The sequence below is a fragment of the Sylvia atricapilla genome, chromosome 19 (genome assembly GCF_009819655.1).
Source record: "Sylvia atricapilla isolate bSylAtr1 chromosome 19, bSylAtr1.pri, whole genome shotgun sequence".
Lineage (NCBI taxonomy): Eukaryota > Metazoa > Chordata > Aves > Passeriformes > Sylviidae > Sylvia > Sylvia atricapilla.
In genome coordinates this window covers 2,782,230-2,798,598 of record NC_089158.1, presented here as the reverse complement: position 1 = coordinate 2,798,598, position 16,369 = coordinate 2,782,230, and the positions used below count along the sequence as shown (strand labels likewise).

Genomic DNA, 16,369 nt, shown 5'->3' with positions numbered 1-16,369 from the left:
AACAAAACATCATTTGGTCCTGGCTACTGCATTCGGGATAATTAACCACAGTTTTCACATGCTCCCATCACACCCTGGCTGGGTTGGGAGAGGTCACAGCTTCCAGTTTGGGGCACAGGCATGGGCAGAGGCAACCAGAGACACATAAAACCTCTTTAAAATCCCCCAAACCTCTAAAATCCCCCAGACCCAGCCTGTTCACGCTAAAAAGAGGAGGAGGGGACAGCCCCATTCCCAGCCTTCTCCAGGCTCATGTCAGGATCAGGCTCAGGGGGAGCTTGGGAGGCTCCAGACCTGAGTCACTCACTGATCCCTCCTCCAAATGTGGGTATTTGTACAACAAATAAAAGCAAAAATAAATACATTTGACACTGGCACTTCAGGTAGGTCCTACAGATAAACAGGCTGGGGGCAGGGGGTTTGGCTGGACCCATCCCAGGAAAAGCTGCCCCAACCACATATTTTTCCCTAAAAAATACGCTTTAGCTCCTTCAAAACCCAGCTGGGAGGAACAGGGGCTCCCCAGACCCCACACCTGCTTTGGCTTCAGCAGATGACTTTTCCTCTACCAGCCCAGATTCCCTGAGAATCCCAGGGAGAAAACCTCAAATCCTTCATTTTATTTTCTGCCTGGATGATGCTGTGGGTGGCCACATCCAGGGACGACCAGAAAAACCCCACAAATGCCCTCAGGGTTGTGCTGGAAATGCAAACCAGAATATTTATATATATATATGTATCTGTAGAAAGATATATCTGTAGAATCAGATACAGATCTGGACACACACAGATCTATTTATATCTGTCTCTCTAGATATAGACATATAACTAAATATAGATATGCTTATATCTCGATATATCCATTTATAGATACACACATATATCACACACACACACATTGTAGATCATCAATCAACACTCAAAAAGAGTGATTTAGCTGCTCACTAGTTAGAAAAAATTCACATAAAAACCACCAATAAAAGTAAGTTTCCCAGGGAGGATTCTGCTGGGGTCAAGTCCAAGGGCAGAGGGCACAGGGCACAGCCCCCTGAGGGGGCCTAAAGGATGGGAAAGGGGTGGAATTGGGAATCCCAGGGAATCCCAGGAATTTCTGCCCACACAGGCACAGAGGTAACCAGCTGCCGAGGGGCTCGACCCCCCGAGGCCGGAGCGTCCCCAGAGGTGCTCAGGGTGCGGTGGCCACTGCGCTGGGGGACATCACCCCGCTGGTGCTGCGGAAAGCCGGAGACTTGTGCCCACACCTTCCCTCGCCCGCTGCAGGCCGGGGGCCCTGCGGACGGACAGACAGACGGAGCGGGCATGCAGGAGCCGCAGGGAGAGCGGGGCAGGAGACACCTCCAGCGTGCCTGTCCCAGAGCCGGCAGGCAGCGGGCGGCGCGGGGACGCTGAGGGGCCATCCCCCCCCTCATGGCGGGACGGCCCTCAGAAGAGGCAGGAGCCGCGCACTCCCCGCGGCCGGCCCAGCTCGGCGGCCAGCGCCCGGCTCATGCGGCTGGTGGTCATCCTGACACTGTGCGCGGCCTCCACGGCCCGCCCCAGAGACCAGTTCAGCTCCTGCAGCTCCTGCAGCTCCAGGCTCAGGCGGCGCTGCCGGCTCCGCGGCCGCCGGGGCCGCTCTGCCCGCCCGGGGCCCGCAGCCGCAGCCAGAGACACCCCGGCCGGCGCTGAGGCCGAGGTACGGACGGCCGCGGGGCAGAAGCTGGCAGGGAGAAAGGGACATGGCTCAGTGCCGCGCACGGGGTGTGTCCCCACGGGGCTCTGTGTCCCCACGGGGCTCTGTGTCCCTGCAGGGCTCTGTGTCCCCACGGGGCTCTGTGTCCCCACTGGGTTCTGTGTCCCCCTCAGGGCTCTGTGTCCCCCAGGGCTCTGTGTCCCCCCCAGGGCTCTGTGTCCCCCCCCAGGGCTCTGTGTCCCCTCCAGGGTTCTGTGTCTCCACTGGGTTCTGTGTCCTCCCATAGCTCTGTGTCCTCTCAGGGCTCTGTGTCCCCCAGGGCTCTGTGTCCCTGCAGGGCTCTGTGTCCCCACTGGGTTCTGTGTCCCCCTCAGGGCTCTGTGTCCCCTCCAGGGCTCTGTGTCCCTGCAGGGCTCTGTGTCCTCCCACCCAGGGCTCTGTGTCCCCATGGGCCTCTGTGTCCCTGCAGGGCTTTGTGTCCCCCCCAGGGCTCTGTGTCCCTGCAGGGCTCTGTGTCCTCCCCAGGGCTCTGTGTCCCTGCAGGGCTCTGTGTCCCCTCCAGGGTTCTGTGTCCCCCAGGGCTCTGTGTCCCCCCAGGGCTCTGTGTCCTTCCAGAGCTCTGTGTCCTCTCAGGGCTCTGTGTCCCCCCCAGGGCTCTGTGTCCCTGCAGGGCTCTGTGTCCCCTCCAGGGTTCTGTGTCCCCCAGGGCTCTGTGTCCCCACGGGGCTCTGTGTCCCCAGGGCTCTGTGTCCCCCACAGGGTTCTGTGTCCCCACAGGGCTCCGTGCACCCCCAGGGCTCTGTGTCCTCCCCACAGGGTTCTGTGCTCCCCCAGGGTTCCATGCCCCCACTCCACCTTATTTCCATCCCTCTCCTCCATGCTCACCCCACAGCACCACCCCCTAAGCACAGCCTTGCCCCCCAAGGAGCTGGTGGCTGTGTCACCCCATTGCCATGGGCAAGCCAGCGGATCACTGGGGTGGGGACAGCCCCTTCTGGGTTCCCCCTCCACCCCTGGGGGATGCTGAGCGCCCCCCGAGCCCCCTTCCAGCCCCAGGGCATCCTTACAGCACGGAGGGCACGTAAGGCACGAGGGGGACGGGTGCCAGGCAGATGGTGGCAGTGGTGGCAGCAGGGCTGGCTGCCAAGTACCAAATTCCAGGTGGCTCCAGCTTCTCGGCTCCAGCGTGGGGGCCTGGGGGACAGGAGCCACCAGGGCCACACTCTGCTGCGGGGAGAAAGGTGGTTAGATGTCCCCAGGGGGGTTAGATGTCCCCAGGGGGGTTAGGTGTCCCCAGGCGTGCACACTGAGTGGCAGTCCCAGGTGACATCACCCCCTGTGCCACTGCTGGGTGGGGACAGTCCCCAAGCATTGTCAGGGGGCTGAGGTTGTTCCTTGTCCCCCACCCAGCTGCCAAGCAGGGAGGAGCGGTGCCAGGCACGTGTCACCCTTGTCACCCACCGTGTGTGGCCCTGTCCCCGCTGCCTGGTGCAGAGGGGCCCATGGGTGCCCGGCAAGTGGGGCAGGACGTCCTCTTCGGGGTGCTGTGCTGGGGCTGCCGGGGGGCATCACCTCCCCCAAATCCAGCTGTGGAGAGAGGAAATCAGGAATGTCCCGTGCGGAGCCAGCCAGGGATGTTTGGGAAGAGTTGAGTGATTTGGTGGGGCTGATGAGATGGGATGAGGGAGGCTTTCTCTGCAGGGAAAGGGGGGGCTGCAAAGGTGGGACAGGGCTGGGGACAGGTGACACCGCTCCCGGTGACACCAGGAATCCCAGGAAATCCCAGGAGTCCTAGGGAATCACAGATATTTCTGCCCACAAGGCACAGACAAACACAGATGCCAAGAGGGGCTTGACCTGTGCAGGACCCACACGAGGTCAGGGCACCCTAGAGCTGCCCTGCCTGGTCCCCTTGGGGGACAGTGGGGTGTGGCCAAGGGACAGTGGGGAGACCCTCGGGCCGCGAGGAATGGGTTTGTCTCTCCCCTCCCTAAGCCTCCCCAGTTAATTAATTAAGGTCATTAGCAGCTGTTAGGGGTGGTAGGGAAGGCTGGAAAGGGCTGGGGGCCACTCACCTGAAGCCATCCTGCCCCTGTGGCATCGGGGACACCCCGAGGTGCCCGGCTTTTCTCGGGGTGCCGGGGTGGCACGTGGTGTCCCCGCCTGGTACCGTGTCCCTGCCAAAGCGCAGCGTGAGCACGGCCAGTGTCCCCGAGGTGAGGGTGGCCGCCTTCAGCCCCACCACCGACCGCCAGCAGCACCCACCTGTGTACCGTCCCCGAAATGTCACCGCCCCCGGGGGCTTCCCAAGGGGCTTCCGCAGGGCGGGGGCCGCCCGGGGCCCGGCGGGGCAGGGCTCGGGCTCTGGCTCGGAGGCTGCGGAGGAGGACAGGGAAGCGGGGTGGGATCTGCTGGGGCCGAGCTCCAGACCTGCAGGACCCGCCCTGGGATGAGCACTGAGGGGCCCGTGGGACCACCAGGACCTGGTCCCCAGGGTGCCGCAGCCCCAGGACACCCTGCTGCATCTGGGGAGGGGAAGTGGCGTGCAGGAAGGAGCGTGTCCCCTCTGTCCCCACCCCGCTGGTGTCCCACTCACCGAGGTCCAGCTCGGGCCTGTCCCGTGGCAGCGATGCCGACCTCTCCCTCCGCGTGGGTGTGACCCCGGGGGCCACCCTGCCCCGTACCGGGGACTTCGGGTCCCTGCGGAGGGGACAGAAATGCTGTCACCACCTCCGCACGCCAGGCGTCCCCTCAAGCCAAATCCCTCCCTGGTCACAGCAGAGGTGGGGACAGGCTGAGCCTGGGGATGTCCCCACGCTGCCCCCTACACCCTCCAGGTCCCCCCTGCCACCTACCCCGAGGGTGCAGCGTCCTGGGGGGACGATGGTCCGCTGGCCACCGACTGCCTCCTGGCCGGGGTGACACGGGGAGCGGCTTTTCCCTCGGGATAGCTGCGGGAGCGGCGCAGGCTCTCCTCCAGCCTCAGACGCAGCCGCCACACCTCGTCCTGCAGCTCCCGGATGGCCTGGCTGTCCCAGGACACGTCACGGTGAGCGGGGGCTGCAGCCAGGAGCCCCCTCCCAGATCCCACATCCCCACCACCGGCACCCAGCAGATGTGAGGCTCCCCAAAACCGAGCCTAGGGCCGGGCTGGGCTGGCGTCCAATGGTCAGCGGGTGCTTTTGGGGGGTCCCTGTGTCACCCAGGGGGGAGCTGGCCTGGTTTGGGGCAGTGGGGACACAGCCACTCACTCTCGCTCCATTCGGGAGCCCAGCAGGTCACAGTGAGCCGAGTCCAGGGACGGCAGGTCGGGGGACAGGAGGGTGGGCGATGGCGTTTCGGGGGATGGCAGGGGGCTGGTCGGGCTCCTGGCCATGGCTGGGGGGTGACCACCGGCGCTGGCACTGCTCCTGTCTCCCACCTCCGAGTCCGTGTGAGCTGGGGAGGAACGGGGGCACAGTGAGCTGAGATCACAGAGCGGGGATTGGGACAAACCTCCCTCCAGGCAGGGTGACACCAGCCCACCGGTGACACCAGCACCGCACGGAGGTCTGGGAGCCCCATGAACCAGAGCCACAGAGCCAAGCCCCCCAGATGTGTCTCCCTGTGGACTCACTGCCATCACCGTCGGGGTCCGGCCCCAGCTCGCTGCCCGCGCTCTCGGCCCAGCGAGGGGGGGAGCTGCTCGGTGAGGGGCTGCTGGGGGGCAGCCGGGGCCCCCCTGGAACCGCCGGGGGGTAGATACCCATCAGGGCTGGCTCGGAGGGAAGCGGGCTCGTCTCTCTCCTCCGTGGGGTGCGGAGGGTGCTGGCGATGGCGATGGAAGGTCCCAGCGAGCCCGGCGTCCTGGGGAAGGGTCGGGTCATGCGGGCAGGGCTCACCCCTGCCCACTGCACATCTCCGCCAGAATCCCGCTCCCCACACCCTCAGTGCCTCTCCCGCCGTCCCTGCTCCTCTTCAATCCCCAAATCCGGCAGGCAGAGCCCAATTCCCGCAGGCAGGGCCGGGGCCGTACCCTGGGCCGGGGGCATGGTGCTCGGGGGTGTGCACGGGGGGTGACACCCTGCTGGCCTCCGAGCCCACGAAGCCGCTGTCGGTCTCTGGGGACACGATGCGCTGCTCCTGCAGAGGCACGGGGAGAGCAGGATGGCTGCCAGCACCCCGGGAGCTCTGGGGGTGCTCTCAGGTGGCACCCGCAGCCCAGGGACTCACCTTGCGGGGCCCGTGCTGGGTGACAGCGCTGCCTTTCCCGCTGCTCCCGAGGGACAGGGACACCCGCGGTGGCCCAGGGACCCCCAGGGGGGACTTGGCAGAGGCCGGTGGCTCCTCAGCAGTGACAGGGGAGGGGTGGCCCCGCGTCTCCCCCAGGTTTGGGGGTCCTCTGGGGGGAAGCGTAGCAGCTCTCCTCTCCGGGAAGTGCCTGTGGGGAGGGAATGGAGCAGGAATGATGGGGCAGAGCAACCCCAGACGTGGGGAAATGTGCTGCTCCAGCTCTCCCACGGAGGCCGGTAACTGTGAGGTTGGAGACCTGATGTCAAACCTCCTGCTCACCCCCGTCTGGGGGCTCCACTTCCCACAGCACTTACAAGGGTGAAGACTCGAGGTTGGGCCCCTCCTCGAGTGACCGTGTCCTGCAGGGGACCTTGCTGGGGCCACCGTTCCCTGCCGTGGGTGCATCCACCTCCTCCTGGGACCCGCTCTCCACCAGGCTCAGCTGCTCCAGGCTCAGTGACTCCGGCATGGACTTAAAGTTCTTGTACCTGGGGGGACCCGCGGGCAGGAGCGGGGGGTTTGGGGACATGCTCCGTGCCCGTGTCCCCTCTGCCACACTCTGAGGGCACTCACTGCTCCAGCAGGTCCCCGAAATCCTCCTCCACTTGGCGCTGCTTGTGCCAGAGGGGCCAGGGCAGCCCCTCTGCCGCCCCCTTGCTGTCCCCTGCTGTCCCCCCAGGACCCTCCAGCAGCGCAGGGCTCTGTGGGGAGAGCAAAAGGGGGTGAGAGAGGCAATCCCCCATAACTGCAGTGGGGTGGAGAACCTTCGCACCCCCAGCTCACCTCGGGGCGTGGGGAGTGGGCGGCCGGGGGTGGGGACGGGGCTGGGGGACAGCGGGGCTGAAGGAGGGGCTGCGGGAGGGGCTGCTGCCTGCCCCCCGGCTCCAGCCGCTCCTTCAGCCCCTCCAGGCGCAGCCCCAGGCGGTAAATCTCCCCTTCCACCGCCCTGCAAGACACCAGCCGTCAGTGCGCGGGGGACAGCGATCCCCGGGGACTCTCCGGGGGCTCTGGGGAGGGGGTAGCAGGGGGATCGAGCACGTACCGATCGGGATCAAACCCCGCCGCAGCCTCCGGGAGCTGCTGCCGGCCCCGCAGGTATTCCCGCTCCAGAGCATCCTGCGCGTCCTTCAGCATCCTCATCCTCTGCGGCACAAGGGTGCAGGGTCCGAGCCTGTCCACTGGGCCCCGGGCACCGCCACCCGCCGTGGTCCTGCCTCCCTCCCGGCTGGGGTCCGGGAAGGGGCTGACGCACCTGGAGCTGTTCCGAGGGTGTGGGGGTCCCTGCACGCATCCAGCTTTCGAAGGATTCCACCTGGCCGGGGTTGTAGGGCCTGAGCCCGGCCCTGCTGTCCCCCCGCTCCGCACCCCCTGGACCCCCCATATGAAGCATCCCCAGAGACTTCTCCAGCGTAATCCCCCTCTGCAGCCCCCTCCCCAGCCTTCCTTCCCAACACTCCATAACAGCCACCTCCTGCAGCATCTCCCCCAACCCAGACCCCCTCCGCAGCTGCCCCCCGCACCCTCTGCAGAGCCTCTCCAGCCCATCCTTATAGTCCCCCCCAAATCGCTGCCCCACCCCTGCAGCCTCCGCAGCCCCCACCAGCCCTCTCCCCAAAAACCATGCTGCTCCCCCGAATCCCCCTCCTCACAGCACGCCCCTCTGCAGCTCCCCTTTCGGCATCTCTCCATACCCCAGCCCCCCAGCAGCCCCCGGTCCTCACCTGTGCCTGCAGCCTGCGGCTCTGCCCCGCCAGTGCCCGGGTGAGCCGGGGGCCGGGGCAGCAGCACGGCCCGGGGCAGGTGGGGCAGCCCCCCGCGGGCACACGAGGGGGCCGAGGTTGGGGTGAACCCCCCCGCTCTGACGGTCCCGGGGCTGCAGCTGCGACAAAACACGAGGACAAGTGACACCGGTGACCCCAGCCTGGGCGGTGGGGGAGCATCCCCCCAGAACCGGAGCAGGAGGGCGGTGAGGTGAGCGGGGGACATGGATCACATGGACCAACACACCTGCGCCTGGCGAGGCCGGGGCTGCGGCCATGCCGAGAGCCGCCGTCCGCGCCTGCGGGATGCTGAGGGTCATCACTCGGCTCCCGGTGGCCACGGTGCCCACGGCGAGGCTGCGGCTGGGCTGTGGCGGGTCGGAGAACAGGCTCACCTGGGCAGGGAGAGCGGGTTTGGGCAGCCAGCCTGCACCCCGACCCACGCACCGCGCCCCGGGGCACCCTGAGGCACCTCCTGGGCACAGCACGGGGTGGGGTGAAGGTGGGGACACGCGTGCGGGGGTCGGTTGGCACAGCCCTGCCTCAGTTTCCCCACGCACGCGATGGTGCAGGGCGGGAGGTGGCAGAGGTGACACGGGGACGCGTTTCCGCCCGTGGCCCTGCCATCTCAGAGGCGTGCCCCGCCATTCCGGGGACAATGGGGCTCAGCCACTGCCCTCGCACGGAGGGGACCCCGCCAGGCGAGGGGGACGCGGTGGTCCCCCGGCTGGTGTGGGCTCTGCGGTGGCCTCAACCCCCCGCCCTGAGCTGAGACTGCTCCACCGCGGCTCCCCGGGAGGAGGAAGAGGAGGAGGACCGGGGGAGGAAAACACAACAAAAAACCTCAGAGAGGGGGAAGCAGAATGGGGAACCCCCCAGGCATCCTGACCCCCCACACACCCTGGCGCCCAGGCGCAGCTGGTCGATGGTGTTCTCAGCCTCGGCGTACTTGGTCAGCAGCTTGTGGTAGTCGTCCTGCGGGGAGGGGACACCAGTGGGTGACAGCATCCGGCACGGGGCATCCCCGAGGGGTGGGTGTTAAAGGGGGGAGGCAGCTCTGTGTGGGGACAGCGAGGCCGGGGGAGTCCCGTGGGTGGGGTGCAGGTCCCATGGGATGCAGGTCCCCCCTGTCCCAAACACCCGAACAGTGCAGATGTGACCCCGTTTCTCCGCGTGGGGAGACCGCCCCTCTCCTCCCAGGGGGCCAAACATCCTGAGGGTGACAAGCTTCGGGGGGGTGACCGCCATTCCTGGGGGACATGAGCATCCTGTCTGCAGTCTGAGCACTGCCCACAGCCCTGCTCCTTCCCTCCTCGCCAGCTCCGTGCAGGATCGGGAAGGCGCGACAAGCACCAAACCCCATCGGTGTCCCAGAGACAGTGACACCCCCATTTCCCAACTCCCCCCACCCCGGAGACCCCCGGCACGTGGCTGAAGCGGGGGGAGCTGGGCAATACCTGGAGCTGCTGCACCAGCGCCGTGGCTTGTCTGGGGGACCTGAGCTCCTGCGGCAGCCCGGCCGTGCTGGGGGGCTGCGGGGACACTCCGTCCCCGCTGCTCAGCAGCACCTCCCGGACGATTTCGGCCGGGGATTTGAAGCCGATGGGGCCGCCGGGGCCGCGGGGGCGGGCGGGCAGCACCCGGCCCCGGGGTGGGCGGTAGCTCTGGTCGAACTTCACCCGCGCCTCCACCTTGGAGAGGTCGGGCAGGGGGTGGTTGAGGCGCCCTCGGCCGTACCGGGTGCCCTCGGTGCCCGTTCCCGAGGGCTCTCTCGGCCCCTTGCCACCCGTTCGCCTCCGGGGGCTCAGGGACCGCGACTGCCGGCCGGGCTTGGGGGGCACCGCCGCGGGCGCTGCTTTCTTGGGCACTCGGGATCTGTCGTGCCCTTGCGGTGCCGGGGGATTCCCGGCGCCCCGCGGCTGCCCGGTGGGTGCCGAGCCAGCGGTGCCGGGGGCCGGCATCCCTGTGCCAGCTGTCGGGGGCTCGGGGACACGCTCCGGGCTGGGGTCATCGGCGCAGAGGTGCAGGGGGAGGCTCCGTCTCGGGGTCCACTCCTGCCTGTGCCCCGCGATGGTGTCCCCGGCCGTGCCCCAGTCCCGGTGCTGGCGGGACGGGGTGCTAGGGCCAGGGCTGGTGTCCGACAGCCCTGAGGTGTCCCCCCCGTCCGTGCTGCAGCCCCGGGGCTGGCAGAGAGCCCGGCCGTCCCTCAACGCCTCGGGGCTGCCGCTGGAGCCCGAGCCCCAGCGGCCCTCAGAGGAGAGCTCGGGGTAGGGCTCCCCATCGCTCTCGGCCCCCCAGGGCCCCTCGTCCCCCCCGGAGCTGCCCCGCTCCTCGTCCTCCTCGGCCGGGTCCTGCCGCGGGTGCCAGCGCCCCTCCTCTGCCGGGGACCCCTCCTCCAGCTCCTCACTGTCATCTGCAAAACAGCGGCACCGCGGGGCTGTCGCCACCCAGACCCGGCCGCTGTCCCCGGGCCCCTGGCAGCCCCGCCAGCAGCTCCTGGGACATTTGGGACCACCCCTTTCGGGCAGGAGGGAAGGCAGGACTCACCCCACGGTGGGCTCCTGGCACCCTCCCCCAAGCCGATGACCCCATCCTCGTCCATCCGCCTTTCAAAGTCGTCGTCTTCCTCCTCCTCCTCCTCCTCGCCCTGCCAGCGCGTCAGCTCTGTTTGTGTCCAGCGCAGCCATGGTGCCGGGCTGGCCATGGCCGCGGGCGCGCCGGCCCCGTCACTTGTGTCGCTTCATGGCCCGGCGGCGGTGGCGGCGGGCTGGGGACCTCCTTGTCGCGAATGTAGGTCACAGCATCGCCGCCGCGTCCTGGGGGGGGGGCGGGGGAGAGGGAGGGATGCTCAGCGGGACGTGGTGGGCTCTGTTTGAGGTGTTTCCCCCACGCTGGCAGGGTCTTCCCTGTCCCCAAAATGCCGGGGACAAGAGCAACCCCTGATGACACCCCCGGAACAGACCCCCCCACTCTGCATCCCAGCACCAAGCTGCGGCTGCCACATCTCTCCCAGCCGTGAGCCGGTCCTCGTGGGCATGGAGCCCCTCAGGGCCATCCCAAAAAGTTTGTCTCCCTCCCTGGGAACACCCAGGCCATGCCGGCACCCTGTGGGTGTCACCCCACCTGGGCAGCCGCACCCTGGGGACCAGCAGCAGTGCTGGGGAGGCAGGAGTACCCCAAAGACCCCTCTGGATGTGGGGGTGACAGTGAGAGGGATCACAGCAGAGACCTGACACACAAATTCCACCGATGATCCCAGAGCAGGAGCTCCCCCCTCCCCCCCACCCGGGGTTTCCATCGGCAGCTGGAGAAACGCCAGATGCCAAAACCCCAAATGTGGGGTGTGGCAAGAAAGGCCACCAGGTTTTCTAACCAATGTCCCCTCTGCTGGATTTGAGCCCCATAAGCCCAAATTTTGGCCTGGGGGGCCAAACCAGGCACCAGCAGCCCCATGCAGGGGACACTCACCCTGTACCAGCAGCCCCAGGACATCACCATCACCGTGACCTATGGGGAGTCCTTCTGAGCACCCCGAAACCTTCCTGTGCCTCTCGGGCAGCCCAGCTTTAGCAGAAGGAGGAAATGATGCTTCCTGCAAGTTTGCAGGTGGCCACAAAAGTTTTAACCCCATCCGGCCTTGTGCAGTGGGGGTTGAACCCTCCTCCTGCAGCATTTTCCGTTAAAACCTTAATTTTTAAATCTAGTTCAGAGCAAAATGCTGTAAGAAGAGAGGGAAGGGAGATCCCTGGGACCATCAGCAGCTGGTCCAAAAAACATCAGCATAAGGATCTTCCAGGAGACCTAAAATTGAGCTTTAAAGCCCCAAAATTCAGCCAGGTGGAGCCCATCCTTGGAAATTCCCCCCCGATTTCCCCAGGGAGGGTGCGGCTGGCCCCATCCTGGGATGCTGCTCACAATCCCAGGGATGCTGTGGCCTGTCTTGGCACATTCACACGCAGCCAATTAAGCCAGCTTGTTACTGTGTAATTAGTGGCACACGGAGGACAGCTTTACAAGCTAATGAAACCACAGCACAGTCCCTGGGGTGGCTGCTCGTAGCCAGAGGGTGCTGTGGTGATGTTGGGGTGCTGCTGGCTTGGGAAGGGTGGTGATGAGGAGTAAACCTATCCATGGCACCCACGTGCTCTGGGAAAACTCCTCTCATCCACTCCCAAGCCTCAGATCTGCAATTTCCTTGGGTGTTTGTGAGGTTTGAGGTTATTTTCCAGCACCACCTGGTATCAAGGGCATCATCCTTGCACCAGCCTTGTGCCCAGCTCTGCCTGCATCCTTAGGGCATCCCGGGAAGGAGCAAACCCCAAAGCATTCCTTAGGGTCTTCCAAACCTCCTTGAGGGGGGGTTGCATGAGGTTTCCCCCCACACATGGAGTGGATAACTCCATTGTCCCCACCTGGAGATGCTTGTGCCACCGGGAAGGACGGGGCTGCCCATGGCATTCCTTGGACTCTGAGCTACTGAAACCAAAGAGGGATTTTGGCTTTAGCTCCTCCCTGAGCTGGGATGTTTCCAGCCCCAAGTCCGTACACACATCCCAGAAAGATGAGGAGCCCCAAACACCATCCCCAGGGTTCCCAGAGGGACAGTGCTGGGTGAAGGGAGCCTCTTGGGATAAAGGGGGTTAAAACATTCCCAACCCATTTCTGGTGTTTCTTTAACCCCATCCCCGGGCAAAGGATGGGGATTTTGCATCTCTTGAAGGAGGCCATGCCTAGCCCACATGCCACTGGCTGTCACCCCATTTCTGAGCAGTGGTTCCCATGTGCACAGCCCGCAGCAGCTGCACTCTGCAGGATCCACTTCCAAACCCAGCCACAATTATTGCCTTCCCAGAAAGTCCCTCTGCTGATGGTCATGATGGCAAGAGTGAAAAATCTCAGATTTTTCCCCCCTCTGAGTGATTTTCTCGTTGTTTCTGTGCTCTCGGGAGAACAGAAAAGCTTGAAAAATGATGTGGCCTCGTGCTCAGCAGCCACAAATCAGACAGAAACAATCCCAAATGTGTGTGCAGAAATATAACCATATATTTTAATTTTCCTCTTTGAAAGCCAGGATTTTTGCAACAGGAAAAAGAGCTAAAAAGAAATTTAAAAGCCTCAGCTAGAAACCCCTGAACTCTGCTCTGCCCCAGCCCCTCACCCCCTGTCCTGCCCTACAAATGCCAGCCAGGGCTGTCCCAGACTGGGCTCAGGGCGGAGGTGCTCAGCTGAGGGAGGGATGCTCCCAGCAGTGCTGGGTGCCCCCTGTCCCTGCCCTCAGCTCCGAGCCCTGATCCTTTCGGCAGATCCCATCCCTGTCCGTGGGGAAGACGGAGGTGCGAGGCTGAGCCCGCCCAGCTCATTACACGTGTGGGGCAGTGCAGCAGCAGCCGTCAAGGCAGCACGAAGCCATCGTGGCTCCTGCGTTTATCCGTGGTGACAGCAGAGGAGACAGGAGCATCCTCCGCCTCAGGGCTCGCTCGGTGACAGGGAAGGGGGGGACAGGGCTGCTGTCACTCTGCCTTCACTGCCTTGTCAACCCCGGGCAGAGCAGGGGGGCTGGGGGAGCTTTAAACCCCACACCTCCCTCCCCACAGCCCCTGAGTGATGTGGAATTACCCTCCTTCCCTGGGTCCCAAAAATCACTTGTCTGGGACGGGTTAAAGCCCCCCCTGCACGTCCGTGCCCGTCAGGGAAGCAGAGGGGGCTTAACCCCAGTCCCAGGCAAGGGATGGATGTTTTGCATCTCTTTTAGGGAGGTTTGAAGGAAGCCAGAACGGCCTCGGGCCGAAACTTGGCAAGGGATGCGTGCGCTCCAGGAGGGAGAAATTCCTGGTGTATAAACCCTTTTTAAAAGCCCACAGAGCCCCGTTTTTATAGGCATGAAAGAGGGCAGAGAAGCGGAAACGCTGCGTTCTTAGTTTGCATTATTTCCTACGAGAACAAGGGCGGGACCATCACAGCGAGGAAGAGCCTGACAAACCTCCCCGGTCCTTTGAAAGCACACGCCTGTCACCATCACTCCAAAGCCCACGTGTCACTCCAATTCCAGCGACTGGAGGGGCCATGTCCCCCCCCAGCCCCCCATACTGGCACACCTCCATGGAGAGGCACCAAAACCCTGTGGAAATGTCATTTTTTTTAATCACTGGCACCGGAGCAAAGCCCCATGGCAGGACAGCTCCTTTTCCCCACCCCCTCCCTGGCACTCGGACCCTCCAGTCCTGGCTGGGGACACCTCGGGCGCACCCTCAGGGCCGAACCCCCCCAGCCGCAGGGCCGGGGGCGGATGGCCGTGAAGGACAGCCTTAATCCCCGTCTGGAGAGCGCTGCCGCTGTCCCCGCGCCACAGCCGCTGCCACCGAGATCCTGCTTAGCGCAGGACAGCGAGAGGCGGCGGGGCCACGGCGGGGAGCTGGCCGGGCAGATTGTGCTGCGGTGAACCAGCCACAGCATCTCTGGGCACCCTGTGCCGCGGCCTCAACCTCTCACGGCAAAGCATTTCTCCCCCAAATCCCATCTAACCCCGCTCTTTGTCAGTTTGAAGCCATTCCCTGTGTCCTGTCCCTCCATCCCTTGTCCAAGGTCCCTCCCCAGCTCTCCTGAGGCCCCTTTAGGCACGAGGAGCGGCTCTGAGCTCTCCCTGGAGCTATTTCATCCCCAGCTCTCCCGCCTGCACGGCCACTGCCTGCCCTGCCGCGCTCTCCGCCTGCCCTTGAACTTTAAGAAGTGATATAAGCTCTGCCCGGAAGGCACCGAGAGGCTGCGGCTGAGCACGGGACACCCGCGACACCCGCGGGCACCCACCGGCTGCCAGGAACACTGCTGCCCTTTAAATAAAACACGGAACTGAAGCCGAACGCTGCCCCGGCCACTTCCCTGGAGCAGCCGCCGGCAGCTCCCGGCCGTGCCTCCGAGCCGCCTCCGCAGCCCCTGGCGAAACGCTCCCGGAATCCTCCGGCCCCGGCGGGGAGGAGGCACCTCCAGAAGAAAAGTTACGACAAGTTTCCTCGGGGCCACGAAGGCTGAGATGGCGTGGGGAGGACACGCCTCGGCCAGGAGCGGCGTGTCCCGCATCCTCCCGGCGTGTCCCGTGTCCTCGGCCGCAGGGACCCCGCCGGCGCTGGGGCTTCTCCCGCTCCGCCCAGGGAGCCCAAGCAGCTCCCGGCTGCGAGGCAGCCCTGCCCGAGCCGGGCTCAGCAGAGCCGGCAGCTCTGGATGCGGCCCCGGGATGCGGCCCGCGGGCTCTGCATCCAGCTGTGCCTCCAGCTGTGCCTCCGGCGGTGCCTCGGGGGCCCTCTCCTTTCCGGCTGCAGCAGGCGGCTTGCAGGGAGCAGCCGAGCCATTCCGGGCCCTCCCCGGGCACAGCTGGGGCACATCTGGCCCGAGGGCACCGCTGGAGAAGCGCCCTCAGCCCCGCGAGCGCGGCGCGCTGCCCACCTGTAGGGATGGCCCGGCCGGCGCCTCCTGGGCCGGCGCTGGGCGGCTCGGGTCCTGCTCCCGATGCCGGTCCCGGTTCTGACCGCGATCCCGGTCCCGGTCCCGGTCCCGATCCAGCCCCGGCCCGGCCCCGCCGGACAAAAGCGCGGCCCGCGGCGCCAGTGGGCGTGGCCTCCCCGTATTAGCATATCCGCGGCGCTCCGCCAATCGGCGAGTGGAACGGGAGGTCGTTAACCGAAATTCCTCCCACCCTTCATTTACATATTCCGCGGCTGGCGGCCAATCAGAGCCGCTCCTGAGGGGACATCATTGGTATAATTAATGCAGAGCGGGCACCCCCTGGCGGGGCGCGGCCCGTTCCCGGGATCCCGTGGGACGGGACGGGACGGGATGGGATGGGATGGGACGGGATGGGGTGGGATGGCCAATCCCAGAGATCCTTGGCAGGGATTGAGGTGAGAAGGGGGAAATGATGGGGTAAGAATCCGGACTGGGAATTTGGTGAGGGAATAAGGACCGGATGGGTCAAAGATGGGGGTGACACAGAGCATCCCCTCCCAGCCCACCACCACCACCGCCCTCCCACCTGCCCTGCCAGCCCTGGGAATCTCCCAGGATAGGAGAGAAAATATCCTGGCACCCGTGCCCCTTCCCATCCCCCCATCCCAGCCCTGAAGCACTCCCCAAGAGCAGCCTTTTTTTCTACCCTGATAGATTTATTGAAAAATTAAAAGCACAAGCTCTGTTTATATAAATACGACGACATTGCCAGCAATTTACAAGGCCTCCGGTTGCTCTCTTTGCATCCCCACCCGTGGCCGGTGCCACCCACCTGGACACCTTGGGGACCACCCAAGGGAGCAGCAACCCCCCGAAACTCCCTCCAGCCCGAGCCACGGGCCCACCTTGCTGTGTGTGTGGCACTCAAATGACAGCGGGGACACGCAGACTGTGCCGTCCTCCTACCCTGCTCCCAGCCTGGCCGAGGGGGAGAGGATGTTCCCTACCCCAGAGAGGACAGGGACGGAGACTTGGGGGGATGTGCCCGTTCTCAGGCCGCCCTACGCAGGCAGCGGCTCTGCAGCGGGCGCGGGGACATTTGGGGACAAGCCGGGGGTGTGTGCGCGTGCGGGGCGGCGCGGGCCGTGCGCCGTGGGGACGCCGCTGTCCCTTCCCTCATCCCCATCCCGGAGCTCCCCGCCCGCCC

At 65.2% G+C, this 16,369-nt stretch overlaps 1 protein-coding gene across 1 annotated transcript; it reads right to left on the bottom strand.

Annotated features, from left to right (window-relative positions):
* Positions 1-1,443: 1,443 nt before the first annotated feature.
* On the bottom strand, positions 1,444-10,514 carry AKNA (AT-hook transcription factor). Its single transcript, XM_066332475.1, has 21 exons — positions 10,273-10,514; positions 9,183-10,138; positions 8,626-8,700; positions 7,973-8,120; positions 7,687-7,844; positions 7,218-7,277; positions 7,008-7,108; positions 6,749-6,911; positions 6,539-6,666; positions 6,280-6,453; positions 5,906-6,113; positions 5,709-5,815; positions 5,310-5,539; positions 4,945-5,131; positions 4,549-4,722; positions 4,290-4,393; positions 3,959-4,123; positions 3,769-3,870; positions 3,155-3,280; positions 2,761-2,920; positions 1,444-1,720 (listed from the first exon to the last, which is right to left on the bottom strand). The coding sequence occupies exons 1-21, from the start codon at positions 10,427-10,429 to the stop codon at positions 1,444-1,446; spliced, it is 3,960 nt and encodes a 1,319-aa protein (XP_066188572.1). The 5' UTR covers positions 10,430-10,514.
* Positions 10,515-16,369: the final 5,855 nt, after the last annotated feature.

Coding starts and splice junctions, on each gene's coding strand:
- AKNA (XM_066332475.1), bottom strand. CDS start 10,429: ATGGCCAGCCCGGCACCATGGCTGCGCTGGACACAAACAGAGCTGACG. Junction 4,394..4,548: donor CAGGACGCTGCACCCTCGGG/GTAGGTGGCAGG, acceptor TCCCCTCCGCAG/GGACCCGAAGTCCCCGGTAC. Junction 1,721..2,760: donor CCTTACGTGCCCTCCGTGCT/GTAAGGATGCCC, acceptor TCTCCCTGCCAG/CTTCTGCCCCGCGGCCGTCC.